This window comes from Grammomys surdaster, unplaced genomic scaffold (assembly GCF_004785775.1).
Source record: "Grammomys surdaster isolate TR1022 unplaced genomic scaffold, NIH_TR_1.0 721, whole genome shotgun sequence".
NCBI classification, from domain to species: domain Eukaryota; kingdom Metazoa; phylum Chordata; class Mammalia; order Rodentia; family Muridae; genus Grammomys; species Grammomys surdaster.
The window spans coordinates 2,226,425-2,245,677 of record NW_021605140.1 but is presented as its reverse complement, the minus strand read 5'-3'; the positions used below and the strand labels follow the sequence as shown (position 1 = coordinate 2,245,677).

General features: G+C 41.0%; 1 protein-coding gene across 5 annotated transcripts in view; it reads left to right on the top strand.

Annotated features, from left to right (window-relative positions):
* Window positions 1-19,253, top strand: part of Pcnx1 (pecanex 1) — a 141,938-nt gene that overhangs the window by 53,687 nt on the left and 68,998 nt on the right. For 3 of the 5 annotated variants that reach the window (XR_003713212.1, XM_028782179.1, XM_028782180.1), the window contains exons 6-7: window positions 4,293-6,011; window positions 14,660-14,792. Coding sequence is in view for 4 of the 5 variants with exons in the window: in XM_028782179.1 (XP_028638012.1) it covers window positions 4,293-6,011; window positions 14,660-14,792 (1,852 nt within the window). In the remaining variant the exon portion in view is untranslated. The remainder of the gene's footprint in view (window positions 1-4,292; window positions 6,012-14,659; window positions 14,793-19,253) is intronic. The other 2 variants (XM_028782182.1, XM_028782181.1) reach the window with 1 other exon arrangement.

Sequence of the window (19,253 nt, the reverse complement as noted above, 5' to 3'; positions counted from 1 at the left end):
CAAAGCAGCCATGAGAAGAGGGAAGTCAGGGTAGATGTATGGGTTGGACATTAGGAATTAATTGTCAGTGTGTAAATGCCAAGCAGCCAGCCAACCAGATCAAATGTGGGGTAAGAGCTATGCATGCAGGGCTCATACCCATAAGTTGGGAGGGTGAGACAAGAGTGTTACGAACTCAAGGCAGCAAAGTGGCAAAGTGAGTTCCAAACCACTCTCCATTTACAGAGTGAAGCCTTTTCCCAAACAAAAACCCCACCACCAACAAAAACCAGCAAAGCAAACAGTGCAGAAGCACACAGTGGGTTGGGGTCTTCTGAAGTTGGTAAACTAATGGGGCAGTTTTGCAAAGTTAGTAGGTACAGAGTTTACATGGTCCTGGCTGTGGTTTGTCACCACCTAGTGGCAACTGTTTGAAATACCATTTGGACGGCCTTGGTCTCAGGTGCCTGCTTGATAAGTTGATTGTTTTGTCCTAAGAGTCTAGATTCTTGGTAGAACTAAGCCTGTGCAATTCACCCTGCTTCTTGACTTCCAAGGAGGAGATTTTGCCAGTGTTCTTTCTCTGTCCCACTCATGTCTTCCTTGTCCAGGATGAGAATTCTGACTCACCCTACGCACATACAGGCTTGAAGAGTACAGGGACAATAGTCCAGATGTCTCTGAGTGTTTGTCCTCAAGGTGCAAGGAGGCTAGGAGAGATTTACAAAGAGGAAGTATAGGTGGGAAACTGAAAAGTCTCAGGGCTCTGCCCTGAGGTTTAGACCGCATAGAAACAGCTGCTGTGTCAAGAGGAACTCTGAGCCTGCTAGATGCCAGCATACTGGAGGAAGGCTCATCTCTGTCAGTACTGCTGCTCAGGCAAAGGACTTGAGGGTGCAGCTTGGCCATTACTTACAACAGTGAAGACACTGCTTACCTTGACAAGTCATTTTAATGGAGTAGTATCAGAACCTGTTAAACTGGGGATGTGACTGAATGGGAGAGCGCTTGCCCAGTGTGTAAGTGTGTTAAGGCCCTTGGTTTAGTCTCCAGTGCCACACCACAAAGCCCCAACAAAAAGTCCTGAAGAGTTGTTTAAGAGAGTTAGGGGAGAAAAACAAATTCCTGGTTATAAACTATGCTTTCAATAAACTCTTGCAAAGGACAAGAGAACTGAGATGTTAACTAGCAGAAGACATGAAAGATAGAGGAGGAAGTCTAGATTTTAAGAGAAATAACAGCATGTTTCTGTCATTGATAGAGACAGTCTAAGAGAGAAGCCCAGAACACACTTCTGGTTTACATGTAAGTGTAGTTAGCTGTTAGCTTAGGAAAGAGTGGTGTGAGGAGTGAAGTAATTGATACTTCTGTCACTGAGAACATTCTGGAACTTTGTGTCCTATTATTTTTCATTATGATCCAGATTTCATAATATAAAACTCTCCATTCTAGCTTAAGTGCCTTTTAGTACACCCATAAGACTATAGTCCTGTTGTCAGACCTTTTTGTCACCTGCTACCATCCCTCTTTGCTTCTTCAGCCTGACAGTACTGGTTGTTCTTGCTGTTGAAATAAGAGGGCCTGAGTTCAATCCCCAGTGTAAAAATACCAGGTGTGGCCGTGCACACCTGTGTGGCAGTGTATACCTGTGTGGCCGTGCACACTTGTGGTCTTGGGGAAACAGAGAAAAAAACAACTGCTAGAGCTTGCTGTCCAAGCAAGCTAACCAAGTCAGTGAGCTCCGGGTTCAGTGAGAGACCCTATCTCAGAATTAAGGGGGAGGGCAGCTGAGGGAGGGACGCCTGCATCGCCTCTGCCTCCATGTGCACGTGCACATACTCCACCCCGCTCCACGGGTCTTTGAGGAAACTTGGTTTGAGCATTAGCATTTTAAAAAATTCATTATTTATGAAATTGTTTCTTTTTCATGTGTATGACTGCTTTTCCTACACGTGTGTCTGTGCATTACTTGCTTGCTTGGTCAGAAGAAGTCGTCAGACCCTGGAACTGGAATTACAGACGGCAGGAACCTTTATGTGGGTGCTGGGGGTTGAATCCGGGTCACCTGAAAGAGCAGCCAGTGTTCTGCTGAGCCATCTCTCTAGCCCTGATCATTAGCACTTTAAAACGCCCATTTCTTAATAGATTTCGTGTGTGTGTATGTGTGTGTCTATGTGTCTGTGTGTCTGTGTGTCTGTACACATGCCCTAGAGCACACATGGAGGTCAGAGGACTACTTTTTACAGAGTCATTTCTCTCCTCCTTTTACCTTTACATAGATTCTGGGATCCAATCCAGGCAAGCCTTCTCCCAGTAAGCCACCTTCCTGGTCAGGTTTAGATTTTTTTTTTTTAAAGTATATAAATGTTTGTGGTAACTTCATTCTTATTTTTTTAATCTTAGGAGAGAGTGTTTGCTTTTACCACTGAGATTCAAGTATATATCTAACCTTAATCTGAGTTATAGTTTTTCTACATAGTTGCAATAATTAGTTTTTCTTTTCTTTTCCTTCCTTCCTTCCTTCCTTCCTTCCTTCCTTCCTTCCTTCCTTCCTTTCTTCCTTTTTTCTTTTTTTTCTTGTATTTATAGCTCAGACTGGCCTCAAACCCATGATCTTGCTACCTCTTAGATTGTGCTTAGATTACAGACATGTGTCACCACATCTAAATTAATAATTTTCTTTTTATGAAGCTAACATCACGTTCAGGCACCCTTTCCAATTAAAATGGAGGTTTTAAAAATCATCTTTTGTGTAGGTAGATGGGCTTTTTACATCAATAATTCTGTGTAGGAAGTCTATATGATATTTTAAGTTAGTAGCTCCTACCTTAAATGGAAGTTGAAGGAATGCTATTATAACATAGAGCAACATGTATTTTTTTCATCAGAGGCTTGCTTATAGTTGCTTCAGCAGTGATGAAAGAAAATGTAGGATTTTAGCTTGTACTTATTACTGTTTTTGTCAATACTTAACATAATCTTATTGAGGACATAGAGCATACTGCACATGATTTTGTTTTTTTATTATATTTTTATTCTTTGAGAATTTCATACATCCACACAATGTATTTTGATCACATTAATTGCCACTCCTCCCTCTGCTACTTCAGCCCAGCTTTGAGTCTTCATTTAGATGTGCGTGTTTGTGTGTGTACGTGTGTACACATAGTCCCTGTTCAGTTTGTGCTGTTCTAGTATAATCACAAGTGTGGGTCTATTCAGTGGATCACCTCCTAGGGCACCCCTAAACTGATTCTTCCTCCCCAGACACATCACCATATGACACATCTCCTCAGAAGTGGGACCTGTGAGCTTCTGTCATTTTGTGACTGTCACACACCATGGGATACCTTGCATCATTATGTTGTATGTTGTTTGAGCATTGATCAACACTTTGATTCTGTTGTTTGTTTCTTCCTACTCTAGGTCATAACTCTTTAAGATTTATGTGACTGATCAGCATGGTGGTGGTTGTGTGTGTTTGTGTAATGTGGACATACATGTGCTATGATGTGTGTGTGGAGGCCAGAGAACAGCGGTGTGGTGTTAGTCTCTCCTCCTTTCTTCATGTTCCTGACATACATTCAGGTGTCCAAGCTTGGGCAGCAAGCACTTTGTCCACTATGCTATTTTGGAGGTCCCATTCTAAGTCTTTGTTTGTTTTTAAAATAGTCTTATTAGTGTTTCAAAAGAATTAAAGTATTTTCTTAGGTACAATAATGACAGTTACTATTTTGTTTTTAACATACATACATACATACATACATACATACATACATACAGTTATGTATGTGGAGATATTCAGTATTTCCTGCTTGCTTCTTAATAAGTTTGATCACACATCTTTTAAATGAAGAAACAAAGGCTCTGAATGGTAACCCAAGGTTACTTGTTTGTAAGTTAGAAATAGAGCCCACCTGTTGTGGCACTCACCTGAGTTTGCAGACCTGGGATGCTCAGACAGGAGGATCTGAAGGTCAGAGCTAGCCTAGGCTAAATACCCTGTTCAAAAGTGAGGGAGGGAAGGGAGAGAGGAGAACACACACACACACACACACACATACACACACACACACTTTTTCTGAAGCCTTTTGAAGAACTCAGATGATTTGAAAGTTCTGTTCATTCCATCAGTTAGAATGGGTTCTTTGTGCAGTTTTGAAACAGAAACCAGCTCTTTGGGTTGTTCAGCACTCTGTTTGAGGATTGCTTATACTTGACTTCCTACTGTAGACTCTGAATTCTTTTCTTTGTTAACTAGGACAGAAGCTGATATGTATCTGTATTAACATTTTTAACTGTGTTTGACACAGATTTGGCGACTGATCGCAAGCTCTTCCGCCTGGTCTCCAATGATTCCTTCATTTCTATTCAGCCATCCTTGTCCTCTTGTGGACAGGACTTACCAAGGGACTTCAGTGACAAAGTGAGCCTGCCAAGTCATAGCCAGCACCACCGTGTTGATCAGTCACTGTGCAGTGCCTGTGACACAGAAGTGGCTTCTCTTGCACCTTTACATTCCCACTCTTACAGGAAGGAGCACCGGCCACGGGGAGTGCCGCGGACTTCCAGCTCTGCTGTGGCTTTTCCTGATGCAGCACTGAGTGGCCTCCCTCTTTACCACCAGCAGCAGCAGAGACGGGGCTTAGACCCTGTTACTGAGTTAGACTCATCTAAGCCGCACTCAGGCACTAGAGAGTCCTTAGTGGGGAAGTCCTGCTCTCTCACACAGTCTCAGCCTGCTGCTGACCGGAGAAAAAGTAACTCTCAACCACCCACAAAGTGTGGGAAGAGCAGGGCACTGAATGCCGAGAAGAGTGTGGACAGTCTCAGGAGCCTGAGCACACGGAGCAGCGGGTCCACTGAGAGCTACTGCAGTGGGACCGACAGGGACACCAACAGTACCCTCAGCAGCTATAAAAGTGAGCAGACCAGTTCCACTCACATCGAGAGCATCTTGTCTGAGCATGAGGAGTCTCCGAAAGTGGGAGACAAGAGTACCCAGAAGAAAGAGTGCTGTGCCGACTCAGTGGACGAGAGGAGCCATGGGGCCACTGACCGAAGGACTAGCAGTGACAAGACTGCCCCAGAGGGAAGCACACCTTCGGCGCCTCCCGAGGCCCCAGATGCTCAGGCATCTGAGGAGATGCCTGACCAGGTTGCTCCCAGCAGCTCTGCATCAGAAGATGCCAATAAAAACCCCCATGCGAATGAGTTTACTGTTTCTGGGGACAGGCCACCTGAGCAAAGTGCAGAGAGCAAAGAGGAGCAGAGCGAAAAGCCCAGCCTTTCCACAGACTCCAAAGTTTGTAAAGACGATGGTGGGAGGCAGAAGGAAGGCGATGTCAGACCCAAGTCCTCCAGCTTAATCCACCGGACAACTTCTACCCACAAGCCGGGCAGGAGGCGCACAGGAAAGAAACGGGCCAGCAGTTTTGACTCCAGTCGCCATAGGGACTATGTTTCCTTTCGAGGAGTCTCTGGAACCAAGCCGCACAGTGCTGTATTTTGTCATGACGAGGACTCCAGTGATCAAAGCGACTTGAGCAGAGCACCCAGTGTTCATTCTGCTCACCAGTTCAGCAGCGATAGCTCGTCCAGTGCTACTTCTCATTCCTGCCGGTCTCCCGAGGGCAAATACAGTGCCCTCAAAACCAGACATGGCCATAAGGACCGGGGCACAGACTCAGACCACACTCACAGAGCTCATCCAGGCCCCGAGGGAACTGCCAAAAAGAGGGCCTCTCGGAGGACTTCCAGCACAAGTAGTGCCAAGACGCGGGCTCGGGTGCTGAGCTTGGATAGTGGCACTGTGGCCTGTTTGAACGACTCTAACAGGCTGCTGGCACCGGACAGTAGAAAGCCCTTAACCACTTCAAAGTCAGATCTTGAGGCCAAAGAGGGAGAGGTGCTGGATGAGCTGTCTTTACTGGGCCGAGCTTCCCAGTTAGAGACAGTCACACGGTCCAGGAATAGTTTGCCAAGCCAGGTGGCATTTCCTGAAGGGGAAGAGCAAGATGCAGCCACTGGAGGTAAGCTATGGGACTACTACAGGTTGACACTGTTGCTCCCGATAGTCTAATAGAACCTTCAGAAAGTAGGTTTCTCTGTGTTAGGAAAGCACGCTTGTTTCGGTGAGTACGGTAGTCTCTGATGGCCCAGCTGTCTTATGGGACACACCAGCTTATTCTTGACTGCTTCCCCTTTCTAAGCTAGTTATACTAGTAATAACCCAGTTATTTCTCGTCCTTTGTACAACGGCATCAGTATTACAACTGTATTAGGGTGACAAGCCACTCACAGCCATGACTTCCAGAGTGTGCTGTGAGCTTCCAGAGGTCAATGCTTACCCAGTCACACGAGACTCTCCCAGATACTACCTGGTGCACTTAGCCAACTCTTTTTTCTATTTCTGTGCTTTCTTCTCAGTTCAAGTTTTAGTTAAGAAAAAATGTTTCCTGTAATTTCACACTGTCTTAAAGGTAAATTAAGTTGAAGTTTATAGCTTATATTTATTAGCATTTTATCATGTGATTGTTTTTTAATTTTTGAAACAGGATCTAAATGTGTAGCCCTGGTTGGCCTAGGACTCACTACTTAGACCACATTGGCCTCAGGTTCACAGAGATCGATCCGCCTCTACCTCCCCAGTGCTGGGGTTAAAGGAGAACATCATGTCATCTGGCTGTATTAGAGTTTTAACCCAGTGATAGTTTTTCAGGATTTGGGGGGAATTGCACAGAGTTGGGTAGGTGATGTAATACTGTACCAGTGTGTATTGGGCCTCTTTTCAAGGTTGTGTTTCTGATTCCTCCTACCCAGGCAGATCATTGCTTGTTTGCTAGAATGAGAATGAGGCCTCTGTTGTCAGCACGTATGTGTCTGTAAAAGAAGGGTCATTGTCATTTGCTGTGATGATGTTCTGTTTATGCAGACATTTTTAAGTGTATCTACACTTACCTCAAGAATTCCAGACTCATCGAGACTATTTCAAAGGTCATATTGTGGAAGCAGTCTTTCTGGTTTTGGTAAGGTTCTGACAAAAATCAACTTATAATGGGAATGTAAAGAAATTATTTTTAGTGCTGAAGGAGCTGTCAAAGTAGTCTTCTAACCTATATGTTAGAGATGAATTGTGTCTGAAATGCTTGTCACCACTTGGTAGCTGTGTAGTAATTACATTTCTAGGAGTTTTTGACCTGGATGTCATTCTGTATTTTATAATAGATCTGAAAGACTATAAAGGCTTCTCAGAGAAACAATGTCATGTGTTTCTGGTTTTGGTGTTAAGGAATCCATTAGGTTTTAAAAGATAGTTTAATTCTTTAAGTTAGCCAAATACATTTTGAGACTGAACATGCTAAGGCCTATGTTCTAAGTATTGTTGAAATAAATGTTATTGCCAAAATGTGAGTGTTGTGTCTATGTTGGACGTGCTGTGGTGAGTCTGTGTGTACATTGTGTCATATCCTTACAGCAGATGTGGCTTTTTCTCGTTTGTTTTGTTTGGTAGTTTTACAAAGTACATGGGAAGTGGTTTTTGTTTTGTTTTGTTTTTTTGGTATTTGCTTCTTCATACAGTTCTATGACTGTATAAGTCCTCATGCTTCTGGATTACAGATTTTCTGTTTTTAAAGTATCCATTAAATATTAATAATAAAACAATGAACTAAATTTTTAAAATCTCAGCTTAGTTGAAGAAAATCACTAGTATGTAGAAAGTTGAAAATGCTTTTTGTCAAAGGAGAGTCCTGCTAGTTTTTCTTTTATTTGTTTTTATTGTGCTTAGACTGAAAATCAGAACAAAACAAAATGACTTAGATGTGTTGGAGATTTATGTTGTTTCTGTTGCCCCTAAATACAAAAGTTTGCTGTGGTTTGGTTGAACTTCTAGTAAACTGGAAGTAGCAGGAAGGAAGTTAAACACTGATGTACAGTGGACAGAGTTTCAGTATGTATTGATTGTATCTATTGTTACAGTCAGTTCTGGCAGTTTAAGAGTGATATGTCTGGGTTGTCCATTCTGTCATGTATATTGTCCTCCAGAAACATGACAAGACATATTGCTACTATCACATCACATTCACATGTGCATGCACACGCACAGACACACACACACTACTTGCCTGGACATAAAACCATGAGTAAATTTTAATCCCAGTGGATTTGGAGGTATTGATGAGTTCTTCAAAAATTTACTTTATTATTATGGTGAATGGTGTTAGTAGGTAATGGAATATAATTTTGGAAGTGTACTTGAAAGTTTTATAATAAAACAGCTTCCAGTAGAGGTGATGTAGCCTCGGACTCACATGCCTCTTAGTCTGTGGGCTTCACTGGAGTTGTCACCCTCAGAGATCCACTTATCTCCGTTAGGCCTCCACACTGCCGTCTGAGGGTGTGGTGATAGCAGGACCTGTGCTGTAGTGAATGATGAAGGGATTAAGATGTGGCACTTAGCCAGTGCCGGAGTGCCCAGCACGTGGTAAATGTCAGGAGTAGTGCTGTTGCTAGGAAGCAGGCCAGTGTGCTGTGCTACAGAGATGTGTCCTGCCCTGTTTAGCCCTGTTAGTTCAGTGATGTATAGTTAAACACAGGGATATAGATACGTGCTGAAATAAATTAGAAATGTGAAACTTGACAGTAGTGAAAATACAAACGGTATCCGAATCTTCAACTCTCACTCAATGCTAACAGAACAACGTTTTTAGTAGCTTATCTATTAATATAGGTTTTGCCTTTTTGGCATGGATGGATGTGCCATTTAACCTACTTATTGTATGTAGTCATACCGTAGCAGTGGTTTGCTTGCTGTCATCTATGGCCTTGCGTGCCAGGCAAGCACTCTGCCATGATGCTGCATCACCAGCTTGCTCCCGTGTTAGCTCTAAGACCTCCCACTCTTAATCAAGTGATTTGTGTAACGTCAAATCTTATTAATAATCATCTGCAGTTGCTTAGGTGAAAAATTTTAAGTTCATACTAAGATTATTTTTATTGGCATCTTGCTTTGTACTTAATTTTTATAGCTATAAGGTATATCTCTAGTTTATTACTAATATTTTAAAAATAAAAAATACACAGATAATAAAAAATGTCTTGTTTTCTAACTTGTCTTATTTCAAATGAAGATGGTCTTCTCTTGGGCCCCTAAATTTATCTCCTACATAATGCAGTGCAGTGCTTACAGTGTGTTTTCTGTATTAGCTGTCAGGTTATAAAGACTAGCTAAAGTAGAGCAGTTTGCATCTTTATTATGGTTTATGCAGTATTCTGCATTTCTGGTTTTTTAGACTTACTTACTTTATTATTCTATGTGTCTGGGCATTTTGCTGTGTGTGTACACCATGCGGATGCAGTGCCCAAGCAGGTCACAAGAGGATGTTGGATTCTTAGAACTGGGTTACAGGTTGTGAACCAGTTTGTGGGTGCTGGGAATTGAACCCCAGTTCTCTGCAAAAGTAGCCAGTGCTCTCAGCTGCCTAGCTATCCTTCCCACTTTTGGTTGTTTATGTTACTTAACCTGTATTTCTCTGAGAGAAGTATCTTAAAAGAATTTTTCAGTCATGCATTTTATATGTATGCACGTAGAGTAATCCCTGGAGCCGGATTCTCAGAATTGAGCTCTGGTCCCCTGCATCAAGCACTCTTAACCGCTGAGCCACCCCTTCAGCCCCACCATTGAGTTTCGCGGCAACATTTCATCTCTCCAGTTATGTTTGCTTGGCGCTGAGATTATGGAAAATAGCAGTGAAGATATGCAAACACTGTCCCTCAGCATAGCTGAGTTGTTGTTTTCTGGTTGTTGACATATCAGAAGCAGAGTGGCCACTTAGAGTGTTGGCACAGATAGGGATTGCTTCTCATCAGAATTGAAATGTTCTTTGGCCTCCATGCGAATGACGTGTGTAAGCATTCATTTCTCTCTTAGAGCAGGACCGTTCCAGAAATACTGTGGTTTGCAGTGTTCTTGGCTGATATGTAAAGTGAGTTTCCATGCCTAGACCAAAATATTGTTTTGTTCTCAGAATTCATGTTTTAGAATTTCTGTTTTTCTCTGAGAATTACTTTCAGAGTATTTTTACAGGATAATGTCATTGCTCGCTTCTTTATATGGTAACTTTGTCCTTAAGTGAAAGAGTTTGACCTTAAACTATCTTAGTATATTCTTGAATGTTTGTAAATGTCTTAGTTTTTTAAGATACATAAACGCTTACTTTGTACTTTAGTCATAGTTTTAAATTTTTCATTTCCTTGTAGCATATTGTTGCCTCTGTGTTTCCCTTAGATATATTCTTTTTTTTTTTTCTAGAATGAACAGTTTCCTTGAGTAGTTTTTAATCATCTCAGTGTCTTTACTTTTTAAGCAGCAATTGCGGTGCTGCCAAGAGGCCAGCTGCAGCAGAGCTACTAGAAGTAAATGTGGGTTTGCAGGGGACAAGGACAGGGACAAGGACAGGGACAGGAACCCCCTTAGTGCAAGCCAGTGTCAAACTTGCTATGCACTCGACAGTAACCTTGAACTTCTGACCCTTCTGCTCCCATTTCTTGACTGGTTTTTGTGGTTCTGAAGCTCAGACATGGGGTTTCAGGCGTGCTGGGCAACACTCTGTCAACTGGCCTCTGTCATTGTAGCCTGTGAGTACTTTCAGTAATCCAGTCTGTAGAAAACTTCTTCACCTAGTTTTACTCTGAACTGTCCAGATTTTAGATTTTTTTTGGATGCCTTTTGCCTTCTACCCCTTCAGAATCTTCTACTTGGATCTTTTCTTGTTGCCATCTATAAAACCAGATGGTAATGTTTTAGTTCACTGGTATAAACATAAATTATTGTGCCAAACAGTTCCATATCAAATGTGTGGATTTTTCTGTAACTCTCTGAGACAAGTTAGAAGTAATCATTATGTCTGATTTTACATTCCTTGAATGGATCTCCATTATTAAAAGATATTATAATAGAATACATCTCCAAATGTCTTACCGTTATGGACTGCATTTAGTATAAACTTCATCAAGAGACTACATCATTTTTATGAAAATATAGCCCAAGCATGGTAGCATACACTTGCTATCGATGTGCTTTGTGTGTGGAGACAGTAGGAATATGAGTTTGAGGCCAGTTTCTGCTGCCTGAAATACATCTCAAACAAACAAGGGGAGGGTACATGGGGACAAAATTGAAATATAAAAGCAGAGTTATCTGAGATTATCATGAATTGTCTCTTCTAATGACATTTTAATGCAAATAAGGAAGTCATTAGGAAGTCAAGACTTGTGATAAAACATATATAAATTAAAATATATCCCTAAAGATTTTATATGTCTTATAGTTTTTTAATTACTGGAATGCTTCTGAATTTTTTTCCTTTACCCATATATGCATACAAATTAACTCTGACTAGAGTGCTAAGGTCTCACTGTTTACATTTCATAGACTTAAGATTCGAACAGCTTACTTAGTCACCTGCTAGAAGATACTTAGTTTTATGCAATGCAAAAGATTTTGTAACATTTTTTCCCTCCCTTCTGGTGTCCTGATTTAAAAAAGAAGAAACTTTTTCCCCAAGGCCTAGGGTTTGATTCCCCAGAGGCTTCCTCCTGTTATTTTTAAAATATTCTTTCTCTTGTAAACTTGAATAGTTCAGAAATGGCTGGGGGATGACTTATTAGCTAAAGGGCTTGCTTCGAAAACACAAGGCCCTCAGTGCCCATGTAAGAGCCGATCGGTGGTATGCCTGCATGTGATGACAGCTGGGTCGGGTGCCAAGTTGGTGAGCTCCCTACTAAGTAAGAGGTCTTGTCTCAAAAGGCAAGATAGAGGAGGCACCTAACATTGACCTCTTACCTTGTGGACCTCTTGCCTCTAGGAAAGCATGCTTGGTCAAATGCGCGTGACCCATATCTATCTATCTATCTATCTATCTATCTATCTATCTCTCTCTCTCTCTCTCTCTCTCTCTCTCTCTCTCTCTCTCTCTCTCAACTACCCACTTAGGACTTGGATTTAAGCACAGCCGTTCTATAAAAGAAGCACTTTCCTCAAACGGCTTAGCTTAGTTGTATTTACGATGACCATAAATTAAAGCATGTTGGTTTTAGGTGAATGTGTGATGCTGGCTGTTGTTACAGAGAACATTCTGAAAATTCCTGTAACAATAGGATGTGCAGCCCATTGCTGAGGAAAGTATCTGTGTAACGTTCAGTAGATGCCGAGTCTCTCTCATCTCGTTATGTTTGCAGGGAGGGGTTGGAGCAATGGCTCAGAGAGGTCGGAGCACACAGGACCAGAGTGTCTCTCAGCACTTCTGTACTCCAGCTCCAGGGGACCTGAAACTGACTTCTGACCCCTATGGGTACCTACACCAGTGTGCACATTCCAACACAAACATACTCATGTACACATAAGTCAAAGGAAATAAGTAATTTATCTGACTTTTATAGAGTAAAATATGAATGTGTAAAATTAAAGGTGTCTATTTTTAAGAAGAAGCCAAAGGGTATTGTGATTATTATTATTTCATGTATGTGAGAGGTTTGCCTGAGTGAATGTGTGTGCTCTGTGTGTGCTCTGCAGAGGCCAGATGAAGTCATCAGTTCCCCTGAAACTGGAGCTGTAGACATAGTTGTGAGCATGTGTTTTCATGTATTGGTTCTGGGACTCACACCCGGGTGCTCTGGACCCATCTCTCCAACACAGCCAGCAGATTATTTTATTTTTTATGTTTATTTATTTATTTATTTTTACTAAAAATGGGCACTCAGTATCTTTTTGTTTGAATGATGTTCTGTTGTGTTCTGTTTCTTGTCTTTTTTCAGTCTTAGCCTTTCTGTAAGAGTAATAGCACTAAGTCTTCCATAGAAACAGATAATCAAGCCATTTCTCTTTCCCTGTTTCCTGAAGTCGCTGATCACAGGCTGCTTTTCCAGAGTTAGCTCATAAATTTTGTCTGGGTTTAATTTTCTGTTTACTTGCAACAGAACAGAGAATGTTTGAAGGTTCTGTAATGAAGTTGATTTACCCAATAAAATTGATTACAATAGTTTGTTGTAAGTAATGATTGGTTAAAAAAATTAAGTTATAGTTTAACTGTAGAATAGAAAATTTTAATATAGTAGTTTACAAGGTAGCTCTTGAATTGAGTTCCCAGCTAGTAATTGTACCCGTAAGGTGGCGTACCTGTCCAGGTGTCACTCATCATGTGCCTGCCTTCTCCACCTGGTTTGTTCTTACTTGGCCACTGCCCTGTAGCATGCTTCTCTGATGATGCAGACTGCATCTCCATTTCATGGAGGTTGTGGTGGTCGGTCATCAGAATGTGCTCTGCATATTTGTGTCCGCTGTCTGCTGTGTGGGAATGCTCTCTGTCGGGTGGAGTTAGCTGGTAATGGTCGGCACTCACACCATGTTACTCTGAGTGTTCAGATGCAGCTCAGGAATGAATAGCTGAATTTGTAGTTTCCATTAAATTAAATAACCACTCCTGACTGGTTGGTGGCTACTCTATTAGCACAGACCAGATTCAATCAGCGTCATGGTTTTCATTGGACATTTTGATTTTTCACATACAAACAACAACCTTTTCACATTTATAGTCCTGTTTATGTCTGGAAAAAGTGTTTTTGTGTGAACTTTTTTATGTAGTTTATTCATATGTAGCATTAAAATGTCCTTTCTCAAAATCCAAAGATTCCTAGAACACCTAGGTGACTGGGGAGGCAGAGATGTTCTGTGTTCACATGTGAAGTCACTCCCCGTAGCTGCCTGCCCCTAGTGTTGAGTAGAACCACAGCCTTAAAGTTTGTACATAAAGTTTTGATAAAGCACTTTTCAGCTAAGATATATTATGTTACTGTGGATATTTGACAAATAGGTTCTGCCGACTTGCAGTCAGTGACAGAACTGTAGATTGGGGTGCTGGGGGAAGCAGCTCACTGCGCTACTTCCAGCATCTACAATGACATCATCTACATGACGTCAGATTGTCAGACAGCTTTTTACCTTCATGGTGATACAAAGGTGATAACATTCAGTAGAAACATACTGAGGTTTGGAGTTTGCTCTTTTCCTGGGTGAGTGACAGGCAGTAGACTGCTGTTTCAGTCTTGGGCCACAGCAGCCACAGGTCACAGGGTCCAGTCAGCCTTGAGGGGGACTTGAGTCCTCAGTGCTGAGCTGAGTGCTCCGTGTGTTAAGTGTACTTCCCCCTTGGTGCTGTAATAATGATGGTTGATGAGACCGGGCCTCCAGGTCAGGGGCACCGGCCGGTGTGCCTGCTGCGTGCCTGCTGCGTGCCTGCTGCGTGCCTGCTGCTTTTACTAGTCTTACGAGACAAGAGACCAGTGCTCTGTGCCGGTCGGGAAACCAGCAGCTTTCAAAAGGCTGACTTAAAGGGAAAATGGAGATATGCCAAAAATAATGAGGCTTTTAGAGAACATCTAAAGCAGTGATCTCAGAATAGGAAGTTGAGGATGAAGAGACGTTGGTGAGGTACGGTAATAGATCTAAAATGTTATTTTCCAAAAAACTAACTTTGGAGAAATATGCATATACTCCCCAGTGTGACAGAAGGCCAAGTGTTTCTTCTCCTGCGAGGGTGGGCAGTCCAGAGAGAGACAGGCTCAGCTGCTATTTTCATCTCTGACCTAGGCTTCTGTTTGACCTAAGTCTGTCTTGATACAGCAGCACAGGCCAGCGAGGAGGCAGTGGCCTTTCGCCGTGAACGCAGCACATTTAGGCGCCAGGCAGTACGGCGCCGGCACAATGCAGGGAGTAACCCTACCCCTCCTACCTTGCTCATCGGATCACCCCTAAGGTATGGTATTTTACAATTCCACCAAGTTCAGCATGCATGCAGTGAACCTTCTAACCTGTTCTTTCTGACCCAGGAAAGCTTTTGAAGAGACTTGCTTTGCTTTCTTTTTCTTCTGTGTGTCTTCAGCTCTTTTAGGTTCTTCTGCATGTGCCCATGAGCCTCCTGCATTAGCATGCCATGTGTTGCACTGTTTAAACAAAGCTGTCAGACTGATTTTGCTCAGTTTTTAAGTTGCAAAAGCACATTAGCAACAACAGAAGTGAAAACATACCTGTTAAGTTAGATTTGTTTTGTTTCCTACTCTAAAATAATTATACTAATGGAGTGTCTTCACAGTGTTAAATATGAACAATTACAGGACAAGTGGTGACCTTATTGAGAGGTAGAAATCTGACCTCACTATACAAAGTCAGTTTGAGTATCCTATGTCACTAGAAGAGGACATTTTATTTATTTATACTGTAAAATTTGAACCAAGTAAAGGACACAGAAACAGAATTTTATTTATGTAAAGTATGGTCAGATATATACCTGTTTTACATGTAGAGATGTGTTGAATTTCTCAACCTCTATCATGTACTTAAAACATTTTTATTTTCCAATATTCTCAACTTAGAGAACATACATTTGTAATCTTGGAGATAATCTCCCATTGAATTTTTAAGAATTTAGAGTCTTTATTTGGAAATATGAAGACTTTCTCAAAAGACTTGTGCTTTACTTCAAAAGGACAAACATGAATATCACATGATCCTGTGCGTGCTTACACAGTATGCACATCACACAGTGTGTAAGTTGTTTTCATGCCACGTTCTAACACGAACTTGCCAACCTCGTAAGGAAGACTAGCTTCTCCTGAGTACTTGGTAGGTCGGAGACACAAACATTACCCCTTCCCTTCTTTAACTTGATTTTCAGAATAGCAAAATTCTAGTTTTTAAAAATTCATTTTATATTCCCCTCTGAATTAAAATGTTTGTTTTAAACGTTTAAAACTTTTTGTTTCTTTTGTTGTTGAGTTTAACATTATACCCAGGAATTTCATCTTCATTTTCTAGTTTCTTAAATAATATACAACTTCATAAAACATGTAGAGACAATATTTAAAACATAAAAATGTGAAATACATCCAATTTAAAGACACATTTGTTGTAGAAACTTTTGTGAGCCCTCCACTCCTGTGTCCTGTGCCACCTTTCCTGCCTGCAGGACTTTCTTCCTGCTGGTGAATGTGGCACAGTCTCATGTGCAGGCCTGACTGCATCTTCCACTTGGGTTTGGTTCTACCCTCCGTTTGCCCTTGCATAATACGTGCTGTAGACAGCTCCTTTGCCTCCCTGCTCTCTGTCTCCCTTTTATATACAGTTTTAGCCTGTTTGATCTTCAATTTTTCATTCTTTGCCATGAATATGTCTGCTGAGTCTCACTTGCCCAACAAATGTGGGCAGGGTAGGTTTCTTTCTCTGCCTGGTGGAATGCTAGAGTCACCCTTCCAACTCCAGCTAGTCACACAGGATTTTCCTACCCCTCTCTAAGAGTTTTATTGGTTAAGAATTTACTTCTAAGGGCTTACATTTGGCTACTTGAAAGTCACCTTCCAGTGCTCAATATGCAAGTTTTACTGAGACTCCAGAATACTTCCAGTACAAAACTTGCATGTGACTATATAGCTGGACCTCATTATGGGTGAGATGAAAATAAAAATGTATCTGTAAAGAGCTAGGTGAAATATCAACATAGTAAATTACCTTTGCAATTGGAAATTTTCTGAGGTAAAGTAAATTGCCATTACTTTTCAGTGTGAACTACTGAATAATAATGTTATCCGTAACTAAGTAGAGAATGGAATGACTGTTTAAGCTTTGGGAAAACATTTTGTCAAAAATGAGTAACACAGGTGTGGCCATGCCATCACTACAGTTGCTTTATAAATACTAGTGCAGTCTTCTGAAGTAGCTCCCTATATCCTTGGATAGGGTGGAAGTGGTCTACAAGGCCACACAGCATCTTGAAGCTGTGGCTAAGACAGAACCCGTGTCTGTATAGTACACCCCTCCGCCCCCTCCCCCTCCCTGCTTTGATTCATTCCTATGGTACAGTGTGATATATTAATTCAGCAAGAGCTGAACAACAGTAACTGCTGACAAAATAGAGCAATCATAAACTATATTAATGCATCAGAAAGTATGACTGTTTATTTCTGAATTTCTCAACGAAATATTTTCAGATTGATGTTGGCTGTAGGTAAATAGAATCAAAGAAAGCAAAGCTGCAGAAAGAGACCATAGCAGTCATTGTAGCGTTGCTGAGTGACTTAACCACCCCAAAAGAACGTGATACAACGTACATGAATGAGAGTTAGGATTAAATGAGCAACTTCCTTACAAAGGGACTGGGCATGCTTATTCCAATCTTATTATCATAAGTTCCTTAAGAATTATTTACAATTTTTTAATTAAGTTAGCTTTGTAGGTAGGTTTTTTAGGCCCCAGTTAATTCTTCTTAGTGACTAGAGCTAAAATAAAGACAAATATTAAAAATTCCTTATAATATAAAGAGTTTGCTATTTTTTGCCCTAAGTGTCATATTTTTGAGTCCTTGGTGTACTGGAGTAGAAGGAACTCATCTGATGTTGGTGAAGAGCAAATGGCTTTAATATATCTTTACCTTCATTTAAAATATGAGATTAAGAGATCTATAATAAAATGAGGTTACAGTCATTTTTTAGAACATGTAGTTAGAAATCCATGTGGTCATTTTGAGTTCAGATGAATTCATCAATTTTTTATACTCAGGAGATTTTTTTTCCCTCTGGAACCTATATATTCTTGGCAAAGTGCAATACTCTTAGAATTTATATTTTAGTTGGAGAGACACTGAGGTAAGCTGACAGTGTGAGGTAGAATTACCAGGTACCACCTTGGTGTGTAGAGGACAGGATGGTCAAGACCAGCTAGCTGTATGTCTGTCATTTAAATTGGGAACGTTTATCAGTATGCTTGCTTGCCACCCCATAACAACAGACTTAGATTTTTTTTTTTTTGTAAAAGAAAAAAGAAAGAAAGAAGTTACAATCACGCCATACTCATGTCTATTGGCCTAGTTAGTGTCACCTCTTAGGGATCTGATTCTTGGCCGTTTGCTAAGAGCCAGCCTTTCCTGTTGCTGATGAGGGTTTTGAAAACAGGAAATAAGGGTATAAGCCTTTGTACTCCTAAACTGTCTTTAGACGTTTAAAACTCCATAGTTACAATCATAGATTTTGACTAATTTTCTTCATTTATTTGGGAGTTGACTTTCATGCACTGATTAACATTTTGAAAATATTGCATATACTTGGATAGACATTGTGCATTGGTAGTTTGACGATTAGGATATTCTCAGATCTGTTTACATTAAAATGTGACTGGTTTTGATATGATCTTTCTTAAGACTTTAAGTAAAAAAAAAAACTGATAGAAAATTTTGAGTACAAATTTTTTGGTTGAGTTCATTTTGATGAGGCTCTTGGATAAGTTTAGATTATTTCTGATGAAGAGGGACGCATCAGCCATATATGGAAGGAAAACCTGTTTAATTAACAAGATCATCTTTTTTTTTCCCCTTTAAATTTGTAGTGCTGGAGATGAACCCATGGTTTGACACACGTAGGCAAAGGTTTTGCCACTGAGCTACACTACCAGTCTCTCGTGACCCTCCCTTGACTAATAGCTTCTGGGAAAATAGTCTAAGGAAACTGCTAAGTGGCTAAGGAACGCCACTGTGAGCAACAACCAGAACTCGCAGGCTCACAGGCTCGCTTCTTATTAGAGCGTACACTTCTCAGTGGCTCTGAGTCAGACCTGCAGAGGACATGCTAATGTAGGCCTTTTTTGGCGGGATAAATGTTCTGTAATACATACTGTCCTTCCTATATGGCAAGCAGTCATTATTAGCAACTGACCCCTTTGATGGCTACTAGCTGTGATGTGTGGTTATTGTGCTTGAAATACAGTTGACATGAGTGAAAGAAGTAAAATGTAAAGATTCCAGGGATGGATGGCTGTGTCGGTGTAGTTTAAGGTATCCTGTTGCTATAGCCACAGCTTACTTAGCCTTTACTTCACTGTCAGTCAGCAGTGTCTAGGACTTGGATTGCAGTGGATTCAAGGGTTAGAATCTTAGTAGAAAATGATATCGCTAGAAGTGATAAGCTAAGCGAGGCCACCCTGGATAGCGTTCTTCTTGTTCTAGTGCCTAGTTCTGTCAGTGACAGCCTCTGAATTGCTCAGAGTACACTTACATTCACAGAGTGAAACATTGCTGGGGCATCGTGTGTAGAATGATGTATGAGAGTTAGACCATTGCAGGAATTTCATCAACTTAAAATGAATCTTGTATTAATAATGTTAGTAATGACGTTCATAGTATTTTAAGTTATCATAAAAGTAAATGAGTAAATAATATAGAAAAATTAGTTTT